Genomic DNA, 19,564 nt, shown 5'->3' with positions numbered 1-19,564 from the left:
AACTAATTTTTTTAATGTTCGCAATACATAGTACGCAAAAGTTTTTACATAAATAAAAATTGTCCACGTACTAATACGCCCACTTATTAAATACATCTGCAAAATAAATCGGATCGTGATCAATCATATTTCAGACCAAAATTCGATAATAACTTGGCCAATAAGCGTTTAATCAAGAAAAGGAGCTCAATCTATGATCACTAGTATTTATGACCAAAAATCGATTTTTTATATAAAAACTCAAAATATCTGAATTCGTTAATAACTTGGCCAATAAGCGTTTAATCAAGAAAAAGAGCTCGATCACTCATATTTCTGACCATAATTCGATTTTTTATATAAAAACTCAAAATATGTACAAACATGTATTCTGTTGTTGCAAGACTTATGTTTTTGACAACAAACTTAGGTTCTTTGTCTCTCAGTAGCGCTTCTAGTATATTTTATTCTCTGTCCTATATGAATACAAATGATCATTCAATAATACGTTATTTTTTCTTTTTAACTATTTTTACCTTTTTCAAACCGCTTCTCACAAATTCACAAATCGAACACAAGACTTTTTTTAACTTGGACAGGACAACGTCTGTCGGGTCAGCTAGTTATTAAAATAAAATGTATTTATTGTGACAAACATTTATGTATGTTCTTGTATGTTCATCAATCAAAATTTAAAAAATTCTAAGCTCAGTCAAAAAATTAAAGTCAATTATTTTCTACAATTTCCTTTGCCATGTCATCGTTCGGTTGGCCAAAAATAAAAGTAACCCTCTAATATAAGTTTTACAAAAGAATCGTGTTTTAGGAATGTTGTTGATTTGTATGTATTTATTTCACAGTTTTGTATTTTTTCCATTGTTTGGCTATTTGGCTGTATAGAGAGTCATCCATATTTAAGAAGGGCGACCATTGAAATTGTTTTGCAAGAAAATTTGTGTTTGTTGCGGTTTTGAGGTTTTTTGTGTAAATTTTTCACCATTTTTTCAATAAGAAATAAAGTATGGAATTGTTTCCGTCCTTATGTTGATAGTTTCTACCAAAAAATACACACATTCAGCTTCTGTTAGTCAGTCACTCCCTCCTGCATGTTATAGTTGGAGACTCCTATTACTGCCTTTTTAATTTTCTTTTCATTTCTTTTTTTGTTGGCTCGTTGTGGTAAATGTACCAAACATAAATTATATGTGTGACTGCAGCTGTTGTTGATTAAATTCGTAGATTTAGTGAAAAGTCTGCAAAAAAAAAACAATCGACATAATATTTAAACTAAAATCGAAAAAATAAAAAGTCATATGTTAATATGCGTTGTTGTTAGTTTGTTTCTCCTATTTTTTTAATCTTTTTCAGATGTTGCCAAAAACCACAAATTCTATTATTCGATCGGAAAGATTGTGTTGCAACAACATTGTAATTCTTAATATTTTACTTATTTCAAAGTTGTAGCGAACTTACACACTTGACTTTGCATTTTCTGCTAGTAAGAGTAAGAAAAAGAACGAGAAGAGAGGAAGAAGATAGTAAAGTGTAGTAATTTGAATTGTTATTTGTAAATTCGTTTGGCAAATATTGAAAATTAATCAAGTAAAGTGGATTTCATACACAAAAATTGTTTACATAAACACAGTCAAATACACGTTCATTCACTCGCACAGCCATTCAGTCAGTCAGTCAGTCACCTTCAACTACATCCATCCTTTTACACACATTGATATTAAATTTTCATTTAGATTATTGACATTTCTATGCTGGTTGGTGTTTGTTTATCACTCTTTCTTATCCTTGGTACTAGAAACCAGTCGGTTGACACAATGACTACATGAAAAATAAGAATAATGGCTTTCTACACACAAGTATTGGCATGTGCAAATGCAGATATAGATGTGAGTTTAACGCCATTTCACGCTGGAGTTCCTTGCAGTCTAATGTGGCCAAACAGGTTGGTGATGTTGTAAAATATACAAATAATAAAAACTGATCATGAGATGATCAGTTTTTATTATTTACTTAGCTGGCTTAATTAAATTTTCTATAGAAAAGTTGCTCAGGTACTCAGCAAAAATTATATTGGTCACCTTAACATCAGAGTTACCTGTAAAAATCAACAATCAACTTAATCGATTGCAATTTCAAAATTGAGTTGCAGCAATTCTCATAAACAACACACTCACGACACACTCAAACAATGGCATTTTTATTATTATTGAGTACGTCGAACAATAAACCAAAAAAACTTCATAAAGGAGTTGTTTTGTATGTGGAGTACACAAAAAGACAATAAGTTTTTAATAAAAAAAAAATAGTACGGGATTGTAATATTTGGCCATGCATTTATTTTTACATTTAATTTTTTTAGCTTTTCTTGTTGTTGTATCTTCACTTAAAATTATTATATTTTCACTTTTTCCCTTCAGTTTCACATGTCACTGGAAATGATGGCAATTCGTGTGAAATTGGAAGTGTATTTTTATTAAAATAGCAGGTATTGTAATAAATATTGTACAGGCATTGTTCTCTTTTCTGTGCAAGCAAACCTTTGAAAGTAATGAAAAAAAGGTATTGAATGTTGTTCATTTTCAGATAATAAATTTTTTAAATTTTACAAAAAATTTATATATGTATGTATGATGCTGCAAATAAGATCCATCTAAATTAAACTAAATTGTTTTATGTAATTTTTCTGATAACTTTGATCTGACTAATTATTTATAAACTTTAAAATAATGATTAAAAACTAAATTTAAAACATTTTGTAAAAATAATGTTGATTGTGTTGTAATGTCTTTCATTAAATATGCGTATTTATTTTCTATTGTATATAGTATGTACATATCGTTACCTGTAATGCAAAAATATATAACATAATACGCGACATGAGATATATAATATAACACGTGACAAAGCATGGCTTATTTACTCTTCATATTCAGTGTTAAGGGTTTATAGTTTTGTCATTGTAATTTCTACAATTTTAATTTGTGACTCCATTAAGATCGTTATATAACTTACAAACATAATTGATACATAAATATCAGGTAAATTCCTTTTCAGGTTCTGTTTATTAATCGGAGACATAAGCAAAAAACGACTACCTCGATTTTTTACCTATTTTTAAACATTATCTCGATTACTAATTCATGTATTGTAAGAATGACAATCCCGAAAATCACGAGATTTTTTTGTGTGAAAAATTGGTAGTACTTGTATTATACATACTTACTTTTTTCCTACTACATAATAGTATTTTTGATTATTTTATAACGGTGAACCTAGAAACATGAAATTAAGTATTTATGATTCTGAATGAATGAGAATTCAAAAGGGTACTATTTCTTTAATCTAATGATACTTTTTGATTTTTTTATAATAATAAACCTAAAAATTAGGCATACATGATTCTGAATATGTTAGAATCCGAACACGATACTCTACTTCTAATGCTAATCGCTTTAAATTCAAGACTTTTAAATTTCTGGGTCTCCTTCTTATATACTAGTTTATTAATTCAGAAATAATATGAAAAATATCTTATTATACTCTTCACCTTCGTGAGAAGGGTATATATAAGTTTGTCATTCCATTTATAATTTCTACATTTTTCATTTCCGACCGTATAATGTTATATATTCTGGATCCTTATAGATAGCGGAGTCGATTAAGCCATGACCGTCTGTCTGATGAAATCAACTTTCCGAAGCCCCCAAATAACTTACATACACGATTCATACATCAATATCTACGGAATTCTTCCTGCTCTGAAAATCGGTCCACAAATGGCTGAGATATAAGAAAAAAACCAGGACAACCACGATTTTTGACCTATTTTTTACCTATATCTGGATTACTAGATATTTCAAAGACCTTTGCAATAATGACGTATATAAGATAGTAAGTTGGACCTACAATGGGTCAAAATCGGAAAAAATATTTTTTAACACGAATAAAAAATTCGGGTTAAAAAATATTAAAAAAATTAAAAAAAAATTAAAAAGAATTCAAAAAAATTTTTTCCAAAAAATTAAAAAACAACTTTGGCAACAAAATTAAATTTTTTTTTTAATTGTTTTTAAAAATTTTGTTTTTCCAAATTGTTCTTTAATTTGTTTTAAAAAGTTTTTTCCAAATTTTTTTTTAAGTTTTTTTAAAATTTTTTTTTTGGAAAAGGAATTTGGGTGCTACGAAAAGTTTATTTCAACATACAGACGGACATACAGAATATATATACTTTGTGGGGTCGCAAATGAAAAATGTCAAAAATAACAAACGGAATGACAAACTTATATATACCCTTGACACTCATGGCGAAGGGTATACAATTATTGCCCAAATTTAGTTTCTCCAAAAAATTCTTTCGACAAAATGTTTACTATCTATCTACCATCTGTTGGTTAGTAGAAGCAAATGTTCAAAGGAACGCTTGCGGAAAAAGTTTTTTTGTTGCACGAGAAAAAAGCATTGGACACTAATAATATTTGAAGCTTTTATTCAATGGTTTCAAAACTGTTCATTATAAATCAAATTTACTGTTAAAAAACCATAACATTACTTTTTATATTTTCTAATAGATAAACAAAATAATAAATAAAAAATGAGTTATGGTGATTCCCATAATAACCATTATAGTAAGGTTATTCATTTCATAAACATCGAAAATTACATTCTGATTTTTTTACACTTTTACACCAAAAAAACTTGAACAAAATTCCACAAGAAAAATACAACTTTTTTTTTGATTTTTTTCTTGTTTTTGTTTATTAAAAGTGTAAAAAAATCAGAGTGTATTTTCCATTTTTAAATGAATACCTTCAGTAAAATAGTTACATACATTTTGTTCGTAAGAAAAGTATTTTATTATAAGTAGGTTTTTTAGCATTTACTTATTTCCCACGTATTCCAGTCTCCCCTAGCAAATACACAAACCACACCCATCCCCGCATTTCTAACTCAACAACACACATAAAAAACTTTAAAAAAAGCCATCATTGCCTACTTTTAGGATGACAATTTGCAATGTGACCTTAAAAAATTTTTCTTAAAGGTATTTGTGGTGAATTTTTAAAAATTCCCCACGATTTTTTATTCACCATAAAAATTCACCAAGATTTTATTCACCACGAATTTTATTAACCTCAATAAATTCAGCGATGACCAGGCCGGTTGTCTGATAACTGCGCTTTCTTCTTTTCTTTCTAACTAACTTTGGTTTTATTTCGAAATTAAAAATTTACGGGTTTTTTAATTGAAAAGGTTTTTTTTGTTTCTTCTTTCTATAAAATAATATCGAAAAGTTTTTAAAAAACAACTAATTGAAATGTACCCACCACTAACTAGCACCGTGTTCCCAGATCTGTCAAATAAAATCTTATGGTTGGTTTCAGCGTTGCCACTCATAAAATATTTTTCCTACCAAATTTCTGATTAAAAACCACCAAAACCTACCAAATTTTAAATATTTGAGAATTCGTTTCAAAATGAATAGTTAAATTAAAATAATATTATTGCTGCAATAACATTACCCATAGGAAGAATATTATTTATTAAAACTACAATCATAAATATGTCACAAAAAAATTGTGTGTGGATCGTTTCATAATTGACTATATATACAGTGGGGAGCTCAAATGAGTACATGTTTCTATTTTGTGCACTTCTTATGGAATAAAAATAAAACTAATAAAGCAAATCCAAAAATTTTTTCTGTCATTTATTTTATGTCTAATATGTAACAAAATGAATTACAATTCAAAACAAAAAACATCCAGTTCTAAATAAAAAAACAGACAAAACTAAAATAACTCGCATGTACTCAATTTTGCACCCCACAATAACTTTAGGGAAGAATTGCATTTTTAAAAAAAAAATTCAAAATCCTTTATTACGTAAATAAAATTTTACACGCATTGGCATATTTTCTATAAATTTTTCATTAACTTTTTTTGGAATACTCTCCCTCTCGTGCTCAATCCGCTGTTAAAGCTCGTAAAAATTGGTAGGAGTTAATCGGTATTGTTTCAACCGCCAATTCACGATTCACTAAAAATTCTCAATAGGATTGAACTCAGGACATTGAGCTGATAACTGCATTAATAAGAAATTTTTCTAGTAACACCATTCTTTACGATTTTTGACGTGTGCATTGGGTCACCATCCTATTGAAAAATTACTTCTTCTGCAGGATTTCCTCATTTATATACAAAAACGTGATGATGAGACTACTAGATCGGTATGGTGAGTCTGCAAAATACGCAGATGGTTTACTTTTCCCATTATTTCATTGATTCTTTGCATTGGTCCAAGGTGGCACCATATAAAGCAACCCCATATCATACCGTGTTTTACTGTTTCCTTACTGTGTCACCAATTTTGAAAAAATCGGCGAAATAATGAGTTAAGAAGACTATCTGCGTATATTGAAGACTAATCATACCGAATTTATAGACTTGCCATTCCGATTTTCTAGATAAGAGCGCCAATCATGTCGAAGAAGTTATTTTACAGCAGGACGGCGAATTAAAGCACTCATCAAAAACTTTGAAAAATGGTTTAGTGAGCAAAATTTTTACCGAAATAGTGTCCATTTCGATATACCGACCTCAATACGTAATCATCTTTGCATTTTTCACATTCATCTTTTGACTTTGTAGATTATAACGCTTATCCTGCAGAAGAAGTAATTTTTCAATAGGATGGTGACCCAATGCACACGTCAAAAATCGTAAAGAATGGTGTTCCTAGAAAAATTTCGTATTAATGCAGTTATCAGCTCAATGTCCTGAGTTCAATCCTATTGAGAATTTTTAGTGAATCGTGAATTGGCGGCTGAAACAATACCGATTAACTCCTAACAATTTGTACGAGCTTTAACAGCGGATTGAGCACGAGAGAGAGAGTATTCCAAAAAAAGTTAATGAAAAATTTATAGAAAATATGCCAATGCGTGTAAAATTTTATTTACGTAATAAAGGATTTTGAATTTTTTTTTAAAAAATGCAATTCTTCCCCTAAAGTTATTGTGGGTGCAAAATTGAGTACATGCGAGTTATTTTAGTTTTGTCTGTTTTTTTATTTAGAACTGGATGTTTTTTGTTTTGAATTGTAATTCATTTTGTTACATATTAAACATAAAATAAATGACAGAAAAAATTTTTGGATTTGCTTTATTAGTTTTATTTTTATTCCATAAGAAGTGCACACAATAGAAACATGTACTCATTTGAGCTCCCCACTGTAGCTCCCATGTAGGGCCCTCTTCTACAATAACTTTAAAGGGCGTAAAACTCCTAAAAGCGTTGGTATCCCGACATAATTCAACACAGATACGTTTCATATAGAAATAAATGTTAATAGCTGCCATATAAGGCCCACTTTGTTCAGCGCTATTACATATTACTTCTTTTAACATGTATAACGTTATATAACGTTAAAAGTTTCAGATGAAACTGAAATTTTGAAACAGCAGAACAAAATATTATTAGAAAATAAAAGTATTGCGAGCCCTTTGGCATTTTTTGAACTGAACTCTACTTAATATGTACAAATTTACCTGACTAAACTAAAAATTTATGATAATTCTGTCTTGATATGTTATAAATAATTTTATTATTTTGGATTAACAGTGTTTTTGTTATGATTTTTATTATCGTGTTCTTAAAAATACACGATACAAAAAGTCAATTGTTAACATAAAACTACCAATTTTTTTCAAATTGGACCAAAGCGACAATGTTTTTGCTGAGTGTTGTCAAATTTTGTTCACCATTTCCCTTCAAAATCTCAAACAAAAAAAACTTAATTAATTATTTGACCGCTTTTACCCCCTGTCTATACATGACAAATATTTATCATAACAATAAATTACATTTGTTGTCAAGACAATGCACTAAAAATTTTGTCATAACGAAGCAATAATACTAATACATAGAGACTATACCTGATGATTTTTTACTTGACAACCAGTTTGACGTTTATCATAATAAAAATGTATCATGTATAGACAGGGTGTCACACTAGGCAATTTATTCGCGCAAGTCTCTTGTGTTTGTAGATGCGAGAGGTAATGTTGGGTCACTTTGTTCGCATGAAAAAACCATAATTTTTTGCAAATATGAACAGAGTAGTAAATACTAGGCTTAAAGTATCAAGTAAGATGTATTACAAGGTGCCAGCGTTACGCCAGTTGACTATTTTTTGTTCTACTCATGTCAACGCAAATTCATTCAAGGTGGTGGCAGTTCTACAAAAACAACAATTGGTCTTAACAAATATCAAAAAACAAAAATTAAACAAATTAAATAGTGAGGGCTTTACTTATTTATGTATAGCATATGTAAATATTTTGTTAATAAGATTAGATATGTAGATATTTATATGTATATAAAAACAATCTTTGATAGCTGTTAGATCCAAAAAGCGACTAAAAAATATAATCAGCTGTTTGACTGACCCCACATAGAAAACATTCGCCTTGACCATGGCGAATTTACTACAGGTGACGTTAATAAGCCAGCTGACTATTTTCACTTCTATCTGTCAAAGTTTGTTAACATTTCGTTATTAATTTAAATTAACGTTTTTGTTTCTTTTAATAAAAAATATAAAATAGTAAAAAAATAATTGATAATATAAAAGTGAATGGAGTACTTATTGGAAGTAAGTTTCACGAATTTATTTATTTTCACCCCTGTTTTTGATTTATATAAAAGTGAATGGAGTACTTATTGGAGGTAAATTTCAAGAATGTATTTATTTTCACCCCTGTTTTTGATTTTTGCAGTCTGCTGTTGTTTAGCTGTTTGACAGTTAGCAAATAATTTTACAAAAACAAAGTACATGTTGTTTTTGGTAAAGTTGTATTTGTTGTAGAATTGGGTATACCCAAGGCAAATTTACTTACAGGTATACCCAATTCTACAACAAATACAACTTTACCAAAAACAACATGTACTTTGTTTTTGTAAAATTATTTGCTAACTGTCAAACAGCTAAACAACAGCAGACTGCAAAAATCAAAAACAGGGGTGAAAATAAATAAATACGTGAAATTTACTTTCAATAAGTACTCCATTCACTTTTATATTATCAATTATTCACTTTTCTTCTATTTTATATTTTTTATTAAAAGAAACAAAAACGTTAATTTAAATTAATAACGAAATGTAAACAAACTTTGACAGATAGAAGTGAAAAAACATATCGAGCAAAAAATAGTCAGCTGGCTTTTCGACGTCACCTTATTAGATACGCCTTGGGTATACCTGTAAGTAAATTGCGTTGGCCTTGACTCATGTTTTTGAAATGTCAAAAACTTGTTTACAAAAATTTTTAAATTAGTTATAAGAGTAAAAAGATTATTTTATATTTAAAAAAGTGAGTTTTTGTCACAGCTTAATTAATGTGCGTAAAATATTTGAAAGAGCTAAAAAAAACATTTTCATATTAAAAAGTGCCACTTTTTTTTGGTTTAGTTAAATATTGTTGGGTAGTTTTGGGGACACAAAAACGTTAAATGGGTATGATTGCTGAATATTGAGATACTGGCAGCACTGCGTACCCGTCAACCTGCTGGTTGGTTTTGTTATTGTTTTTATTATTCTTCTTCAGCTTGCATGATAAAGTTCGGATGTGTTTTTTTTTGTTTGTGGAAGAAGTGTAAAAAGAAGTGCATTCAGTGCAAGTGAAAACATATAAATCAAATTTAATGCCACATTAATATAATTAAAATCGAAAGAAAACAAATTGTTTTAAAAAAGCTGTGATAAGGAAAGTGATATTTAAAAAAATTTATACGGGGCGTTCAGCAAAATCAAATATATGACGTAAAGATAATTAACGACGCAAATTATTAAAAAACAAAGGGCTACTTTATTAAACAAATGAGATTTGTATATAGTTAGACAAAAAGTGTTGAGTGGACGTTGTATTCTTTTGAATTGGTATTAGGAGATAATGCTTAATTATGATACAATCAGTAACGATGATCGCGAGCCATTGGTCGACAATGAACAACAGCCCGGAGCAGAAGATGACCAAGACGATGACGATTTGTATGCGGGAGGTTTTGTAGGTGAACAATCACAAAATGATAATGAAAACTTTATCCCTGCCACTCTACCCCAGCATACTTACGATGATGACTTCCACAATATTGAATTGCAAAGCCATGTTCAGATCTCAGATGCACCTCCTGATCGTTGGAATTATACCTACGTTGTATTCTATTTATTGGGTATAGCCACTATGACCCCGTGGAACTTTTTTATAACGGCAGAAGATGTAAGTATAATAAATCATATCGTTTTCATTTTATTTATTTGCTTTTTTTCTCGACCAAGAAAATATTCCACTATTATCTTTAAATCCGAAGAGATTTAATTATAATTATTTGCATATACATTTGTATATGAATGTGGATTTATTTTGTTTACCATTTTATTTCATTGTTTTCGCATAATGAGGCTAAATATTGCACTATCAACACTAACTCAGACAATTCCAGTTCATTATTCATTGTTATATTGTTCGTCATTTCACTGATACATGTCCGTATGTGTAAATGAATTTGTCATGCTGGTTGAAATATTTATTTCTAATTGTTTAACTTTAATGCATTCTGATTTGACCTAGTGAAATTAAATTGATAGAACTTTGTGTTTTTTTTCTCAATTCTTACAATATTCTTTTAAGATTCTGCTAAAATCCTTCATTAACTAACTACTTTATCAAATCTATTAATTATACTTATGTTTATAATTGAATATAAAACCCTCTATCTTAGAAAATATATGTTTTCAGGAGAACAAAAAAATATAATTTGCTAATTAATAAGGAAGATTATTACTTGTAGGTATGAAAAATATTTCAAGGGACTTATTCAATACCCTTTATCTTAGATTTTCTTGAAAATGAGTTTTCAACAAACCCTTTATTTTTTTTAAATAATTACTTCAATCTACTTCAATTTAATTATTTTGAATAATTTATAATTGCAAAATATATTTTTTTACTAATTGGATAAGCAGATCATGAATCTGTACAGATATTTTTAATTAACTGATATATTTCTGAGCCGGAATATATACGGTATAAACCTCATGTTAAGAATGGTCCTTAGATATCTGTACCAATGTCACCGTAAATCTTCTAAATCCTATTCGAAATAAATTATATAGGTATGTACATACATATATAGACTTTAGACTGGATCTATTTGCAATAATATGGAAATTAAGGGTCTTACAAACACTCGGTTTACTTACCTGCTAGTATTACTATATATGTATCTATATTGATTACTATTTGTATTTAAAATTTCAAAAGCTTGTAAAAATAGTAAAAACAAGCCAATAAACGAACAAAACAAAATAAATATACTTTTAGAATATCAAACAAATTAGACAATATTTAGAATATCGAAAAATTAGTTTATAAATTGAACTTAATGTAAATAAAACTGTATAATTAGACACTATATAATTCTATCTATCAATACTCAAAAGCAGCAAATTATATCGATGATGTAGAAAATGTAGTTTAGGCAGGGTTTCAAGTGGTTTGATTTTGTTGAAGCATGAAATTCAAATTAGAGTGTTGTTGGAGATCATGTGTTTATGATAGTATTTAAACGGCCTTCATTTGAATGATTGCATACAACGAAGTTCGAAGAATTGACTACGTTTTTTCTTTGCATTATGGAAGATATTTTAAAAGATTTATGAAAAAGTCAAATGCACAATAAATTTTAATAACAAAATGAAACAAAAGTATGTATGTTTAATTTCATATTTATTCTATATTAAATCCATGGCAGAACAACTGATTGTACCATGTATTATATCTAAAATAATTTTAAATAAAAGAGAAATATTTGAATTTCTGGATCATATTTAAAACCTGTGCTAGGAAATACTTAATTATTGATGAACTATTTAAAATTTTTTTTTGCAAATTTTGTTGATGAATAAAACAGGAAAAGCATTGCGTAGTACAGAAAATATTGCAACTACAAATTTCATATATTCTAGACAAATACTTACATATGTATAGATGTTCATTAGCATATATTCATCTAAATAAAATCATTTAACTGTAACTGACTTATATAGTACGATAACAACTTTCATTGAAATCAAATAAATAGGTTTCTATAACTAAACCAACACTTGCACTCTTTCATATATGTATGTATGCATATAATTATTAAATTATTCTTATCAGTTTGTTTTGTTTTCTTTATTATTCCATTTCTATTGTTTAATTGTTATTATTTAAAAATACTATGAGGAAATTATGAAATAAATATGTAGAATACTACTTAAAAGAAACAATAAATATGTCTCTTACAAAACGCGAAGAATTAGATCAAGTTTAATTTTATCTGATATAGAAGAGTAATGAAGTCAATTACCCCAAAATTAGATAAAAATTACAATTTATTTATTTTTTATTTATTTATATACAGGTAGGCCTCCCTTTACGCGGTTTTTTGGGCCCAAAAAAATGTCGTGTAAATCAAATTCGCGTACAACGAGGTTCTAATTTAGAACGAAATGCTTTTGTGGGGCCAATAATTTTTTATTTCGCGTAAAACAATACATCAGTCACATAACAAAAAAGAAATTGGGACCTAAAAATCGCGTTAAATAGAAAACATACCCTAGTCACCTTAAATGAAAGCGGACGTAACTACACAAAAATTCAAAATCGAGTTTTTGATTGATTGAACAATTGCCAAGAATACTCTATTATTATTAATTTTATAACTTAACCTGTAAAAACTATAAAAATGTAGTTACGTCCATTTGCATTTAAGGCAACGACATACATATACTTTAAGTAAACTTATTTTATTTGTACTTTTAAAAACTTACTTAAAACAAAAGTGAAGTAAAAAAATTAAACTAAAAAAATTATTTCTTATCAAAAATTAAGGAAAAAATGTCAATTAAAAAAACAAAATATTCTAATACATAAAAGAGATCAAAACCTAAAAAAATTCATAAAAATTAACGAAGTTTTCATAAAAGAAATCTGTTATTCGCTTGTGTTTTTTTTCGTTTCTTGTTGTTGCCGCGTATTTCAAAAAATGGTTCGCGTTATATCAAATTCGCGTAAATAAAGTACCGCGTAAATGGAGGTTTACCTGTACATTGGTTATTTGATTTGTATATTCGTTCTCAGTGTTTAAAAAACTAGACTACAAGTAGCAGTAGCAACGAAAAAACACAAGTAGTCTAGTTAAAAAATTAATAAAAACTCGGAGTCAATAATTACTACTACTACTGCTACCTTCACATTTTGGTAGCAGTAGTTGTAGTAGTACTAATAAAAGAAAAATTTAAAAGTAGCAGAGTAATTTATTTTCTATTGCTACCTTAAAAAAGAAATAGTTTTGATGTAGCAGTCATTATTTTTTTATTAATTCTGCTACTTTTAAAATTTAGTAGTAATAGAAGTAGCAGTTGAGGTAGTAGAAGGAGTAGCAGTTGAAGAAGCAGCTAAGTAGCAGTTGAGGTAGCAATAAAATAAGTCAAAAATAAAAATCTTCAGCCAAAAAAGTATATTATGTGTTGTTGTGAATGTATATTTGTGTAAGTTGGTCGTGTTGTAAACAAAAGTTCGGCTTTTTTGTTATACACACAGAAAACACGATATTTCTGTTAGCAAGACGAACATCTGAGACGAATAAAAACGAATAATTCTTTCAAACTCTCTCAAAACAAAAACAACACACAGTGTTTAATTCTGTCAATTTTGGTGTTATGATTGAAGATTTTCTTTTTTGACTACTTTTATTGCTACCTTAACTGCTGCATCAACTGCTACCTTAAAAATTAAAACTCGATATAGAGCAGTAGCAATGATTTGTATTTTTATGCAACTACTCCATTTACAATTCATGTTTTATTACTACTGCTCTGATAAGAGTTTTATATTTTAAAGGTAGCAGTAGTTTAAAAAAAACAAGAAAACGAAAAAAGACAAATGCTACTGCTACCGCTACATACACTTTTTTGAAGCAGTAGTTGTAGCAACAGTTAAAAATTTGTTAGTTATCGTAGCTTTTTAAACACTGTTCGTTCTCTAATCTCGTTCATTGCAGCGATAACATTGTTGCAACTTGTAAAGTCAAATTTTCACACACCCTTCACAGTAAAGCATGCTGTATTTCGGCAATGACGCGTCGAATAGTGTGCTTTGTTCAATAGATAAAGATAAAAATAAGAACATGACACCGATGATAATAAAATTTATATTTTTTAATAGACAACTAAATAACACATTCGTGTAACAAACATTTTTTTTTACAAATATCTCTTTTAGGCGTTAATAGAGGGCGCTAAAGTTAGTACATTTTAAACATAAATTTTATTTAGAAAAATATTAAATTTTTTAGGTTTGCTAAAATAATTGTAAAAAATTTATTTTTAATGATACCAATTTCGTTTTTAATGAAAATTAAAGATTATAATTAAGAACAAATAGAGTTCTAAAAAATAGTTGAGCAAGTTTATTATTGTAACACGTAAATTATAATTCATGATGCAGTTCCCAATATAAAAATTATCTCAAAATTATCAGCCTGTGAATATTTAAAAATGTCCGCCTGTCCTTCCAAATATAATTTTTTTTTAAATTATTAAAGCAATTTTTAAATAGTAGCTTCTAATATACTCGAAATGTATCCTTTTGAATTGGACAAACTAAGTAAAATATTATTTCGCATAACTTTCTTACAAACATTCTCCCAGAATAACCCCAAAACTGTACTTAATTTTCAGTTATCAATAAAAACAATTACTGACATATTTTAAGATTTAAGTAAAAGGATATATAGTAGCTCAATTAATGTGATAATAGGTACATTAGTGCTTAGATTCCAAAATAATAAACGATTTTTACGACTTTGTAAGTAAAATTTAAATTTTATTTAGAGCTTTCAAATAAGCAAGTATTGGAAACATAGTACATATCACTGTGAGTTTTTCTGTATCTAATTCGGTGTTTCGACAATGGCTCCAAGTACGGCAATTCTGTTTGTGGATGCCATTTAACCAAGAGTGATGAAGTACACTGAAGTCAAAAAATATTTTATTTGACACAGCAAAATTATAAAATTTGTTGACCATAGAAAAATTATAATAAATAATTATAAAATTATAAAACGTGATAAGAATTTTTTTTAAAAAATTAGACGTTTTTTAAATTAACATACATAATTGGAGTAGAAATCCATTTATTTGTAAAATAATGAACTATAAATACAAGATTATGAAATACAAATGTAAATTGAGTAGAAAAATATTTTTAAATGAAATCATTAATCCATAGCAGAACATTATTAATTAGAACTAAAAAAATAAACAAATTTCAAAAAGTTTGGTCATATCAATATTTCGAATTTTTTGTAACAGAAAAATAATAATGAATTCATTAATAACATATCATTATAAATGTAATTATAGAAACATAAAAACACCATCGCATTATACTACAATAACACATTTCACTATTATACAATCGTAGTATTAATTACATCCATTTAAACATTATGTATGACTCATTTATAAACTTTACTAAAAAAAAAACAATTTTCGTATGAAATCTAAGCACAACAATAACATTTTATCATTCAGGATACATAAACTGCACGCATTACTATAACTAAATTCATTCTTTAAAATTTATATAAAATTATTAATGTATATTTTGTTTCTCACTTTATAAATGCAGTACTGGATGTTTAAATTTCGTAATACCACCTTAAATGACACGATTGAAACAAAACTCGATTTGACACCAATGCAAAAGAGTTTTGCATGCGATCTAACCCTGACGGCTTCCATTTCGGGCACTACTTTTTTAATACTCAATGCGATCTATGGCCAAAAAGTTCCTTTACGTTTGAAAATGTTGGGGACGTTAATTGTGATACTTTTGATTTTTATAATAACAACAGCATTTGTGGAAGTTAACACGGATAAATGGCAAGAACAATTCTTTCTAATAACACTATTCACGGTGGTTATAATAAATAGTGAGTACTCGTCAGTTAAGAATTTAAAAGTCGGACAGACAATGAAATACTTAATAATAAAAACACTTTTTTTTTTTATTTATTTGTGATAAAGTTTGTTCGGCTACCATGAGCGGTGGTATTTTTGGTATTGCTGGTTTATTTCCATCCGAATATATGACGGCTGTGGTTAGTGGGCAAGCTTTGGGCGGTATTTTTACAGCTCTAACATTCCTTGTCGTTTTAACTTTTGGTGCTGCTCCGAATGTAACGGCATTTATTTACTTCATTATTGGCAGTGTATTGATCCTGATCAGTATCATTTGCTATGGAATATTGGAAAAAAAGGAATTTTTCAAATACTATGTGGAGGGCGGTGATAAATTCAAAATTGTCTATGATAATCCTACTCATAGTCGTATCATAGACCGAGGAATAGCATTGGATCCAAATGTTAGAGAAGTTTTTAGTAAAATTTATGTACATGCTGTAACAATATGTTTGCTCTATACTACGACACTTTCTGTCTATCCCTCGGTGACAATACTCATGCAATCGGAAAATTATGGTCAAGGGAAAGCGTGGAATGGTAAGTTAATTAAATACTATTACATTGACAAATGTAAGCTAGAAATGTTGCCTCTTTTAAAAGAACTTTTCTTCATTGCTTTAGAGAAACTTCAGCTTATGTTGTTTACAATATCATATCTCTTTTTACACGTACTAAATAATTATTATTTTCAGATATTTACTATATGCCAGTTGTAAATTATTTATTTTTCAATTCTGGTGATTACTTCGGTCGTATTATCTGTGGCATTTTTGAAAGAGTAAGTTGTTCTGTGATTTTAAACATCTATCATAATTATTAAAATGTTCTTTCGTTTTATTAGCCTCGTAAAAATGTCCATACAGTTTTAATGATGGTAATTTTACGTATGCTCTATGTGCCGTTCGTGTTGTGCTCCAATAGCAATTTACATAATTTCATGCCGACACTTGTACACTCCGATGTGACATTTATTATAATGATGATAACATTTGCTCTGAGCAATGGCTACATCACAAATATTTTATTAATAATGGCTCCCAGGTAAGCGTGTTTTTGTAACGCCCCCGATTCTAGCATATAATATTAATTTTTATATTAATTTTTCAGATGTGTTATGCAGCATGAAAAGGAAATGGCATCTTCCATTATGGCGGCTTCTCTTAGCTGTGGTTTAGCTTTAGGTTCAATGTTGAGTATGGTATTTGTACAAATGCTTTAAATGCAATGGCTGAAGTTCATCAAAACCAGGGTGCCTTTGTTTTATCTCAAAACAGACTTTATTTTAAATAGTTTTAATTAGGAAAGATTTTTACATGTTATCAGCAGAAATATGCATCATCTATCATTTATGATTATAGAGTCCAAAGTGAAACTAAACAACGAACTATGTATTGCCATGTTTTAATAAAATTAAACACTTGTTTTGTTCTAATGTTATTTGTCTATCATGTTCTTTATACATATCATCTATCATTAATGTTATTTTAATTAATGTTTTTTTTTTTATTAATTTTCAACAAAATACACTTATTTTTTATGTTTTTACTTTTATTAAATTTAGATTTTAAGAGTTTTTATGTAATTTTACTGATCATTTAACATGTATTGCTAATAAATAAGAAATAATTTTTAATTGAAAACAGTTACAAACAAATGGAGTTTTCTTTTCTTTTAATTATATATGTAAACATACATATTCAGATTTTTAAATATTTAGTTTTCATGCTAATTATTAAATCACAACAACAACTCTTTATAGTACATTTTGCTATTACTATTTCTATTAAATATACACATATATTTTAATACCAATACCAGTTATTTTTAAAATAATTATAATTATTTTGTAATATATGTAAGTTATTAGAATTTTCGTTAATATTGTGGTAAAGCTAAATATACACATTTATATATCTTAAAAAAGTAGACCATCTCGGAACTAAATTTAACAGTTCAATAGTTTGAATAAAGTTTTTGTGTATAGTACATGTGATTTTTGGTAGTTTGCTTTAGTCTTTACTATGACTTAATATTTGTTCTTCTAACGTTTTTAAGGTCTTTAAATATTTGTTAATTATCAAACACACACTATTATTGATAAAATATGGTTGCTATTAGTTGAATGAATTAAAATTAATTTGTTACTTTTAATTTCAATAGATACATACATTAATTTTACTTAAGTTCCTACTTGTTTGTTTTACAAATGTTTGAGTGAGGTATTATTATTAAAAGTAGTAGTCGTAGAAATTGTTTTGTCATTTGAAATTTATTTTATGGCATTTCAAATGTGGATTCATTTTTTTTTTTCGATTTTAAAAAGGGTTTATAAATCAAGGCACAGTCTAATACTAAATAAACCAAATATCTAAGGGAGAAACCTTTTAAACGGGAATTGAATTGGTTTAAAAATACTTAGGTTAGGTGTGTATTTTATTTATCGAATATACATATATGTATGTATATTAATATGTTATATTAATTAATTAATACTTATCAGTTTTTATTTAACACAACATCTATATTTACAACACCAACAATATATATGATATAATTAACTTTTATTAATGATAGATATAAGCGAAATGCGATATGAGGTTCCTTTATTACGGTAAACTAAATTTGATAATATTTTTAAAGTCAGGGTACTATTGCGTTACACGATTCAAAAATATCGTTCGAATTTGCGAACAGTCAGTCTACAAACATGACGCCAATTCACTCACTTAAAGTTTTAGAGCAACCGAATGTAGTTTATTCAAAACAAAATTAATGTTTAGTTAGCGTTCCGATTTTGTTTAGTTAGCGTGACATTTTGGAAATTTTTGCGGTTGTCATTTGTTTTATCTGGGCGGTTTAAATCTGAGCACGGAAATGTTCAATATTGTGTGCTAAATACATTGTAATTCGAAATGATTTGATTTCATTTATTAAGTCAATGGGAATACAAATTCTTTACAGACTACGATTAAGTATAAAAATAAAATTAACAATGTTTTTGAAAATATTATTTAAACTATAATATAAATATAAGATAAATGGTCCGATCATATATCATAATTAGCCAAAAAATCTCGACTTAAAAAAACACGAGTTAGAGCCTTTTTATATTAAGGCATCGAGATATAAAAATAGTTCGTTACATGGTACAACAAAGACCAGATATAATTATTAGGGTGAGTTGCAATTATCTACCACTATAACGTTTATTTTCGTTTTAGTTTCAGTTTAAGATTAACATAAAGCTTGTAAACGAAAACTGTTTTACAATTTCAAATCTAAATATTAATGCGTCTATGTACCTATATGAAGTACACACTAAATAAATTCGAAACGTATATTTATACTTTTGGGAACACTCAAGAATATAAATTTATTTGGTATTTTTGGGAATTTATTTGTAAGTTTTCTTCTAAAAGTTACAGTATTATTTCTGCACATATAACAAATGTTCGTTGTGATTTATTACCAATCGAATGATTCGATTATATCCACACAATTTT

General features: G+C 27.9%; 1 protein-coding gene across 1 annotated transcript; it reads left to right on the top strand.

Moving 5' to 3' along the window:
• The first annotated feature begins 9,618 nt into the window (after positions 1–9,618).
• Positions 9,619–17,715, top strand: Ent1 (Equilibrative nucleoside transporter 1). Its single transcript, XM_065501153.1, has 6 exons — positions 9,619–10,269; positions 15,727–16,030; positions 16,125–16,598; positions 16,754–16,839; positions 16,903–17,102; positions 17,169–17,715. Exons 1-6 carry the CDS (start codon positions 9,943–9,945, stop codon positions 17,278–17,280), a joined length of 1,503 nt encoding a protein of 500 aa, XP_065357225.1. The 5' UTR covers positions 9,619–9,942; the 3' UTR covers positions 17,281–17,715.
• The last annotated feature ends 1,849 nt before the right edge of the window (positions 17,716–19,564 follow it).

This window comes from Calliphora vicina, chromosome 2 (assembly GCF_958450345.1).
Source record: "Calliphora vicina chromosome 2, idCalVici1.1, whole genome shotgun sequence".
Taxonomy (NCBI): Eukaryota; Metazoa; Arthropoda; class Insecta; order Diptera; family Calliphoridae; genus Calliphora; species Calliphora vicina.
This window is presented reverse-complemented; position numbering and strand designations above follow the sequence as displayed.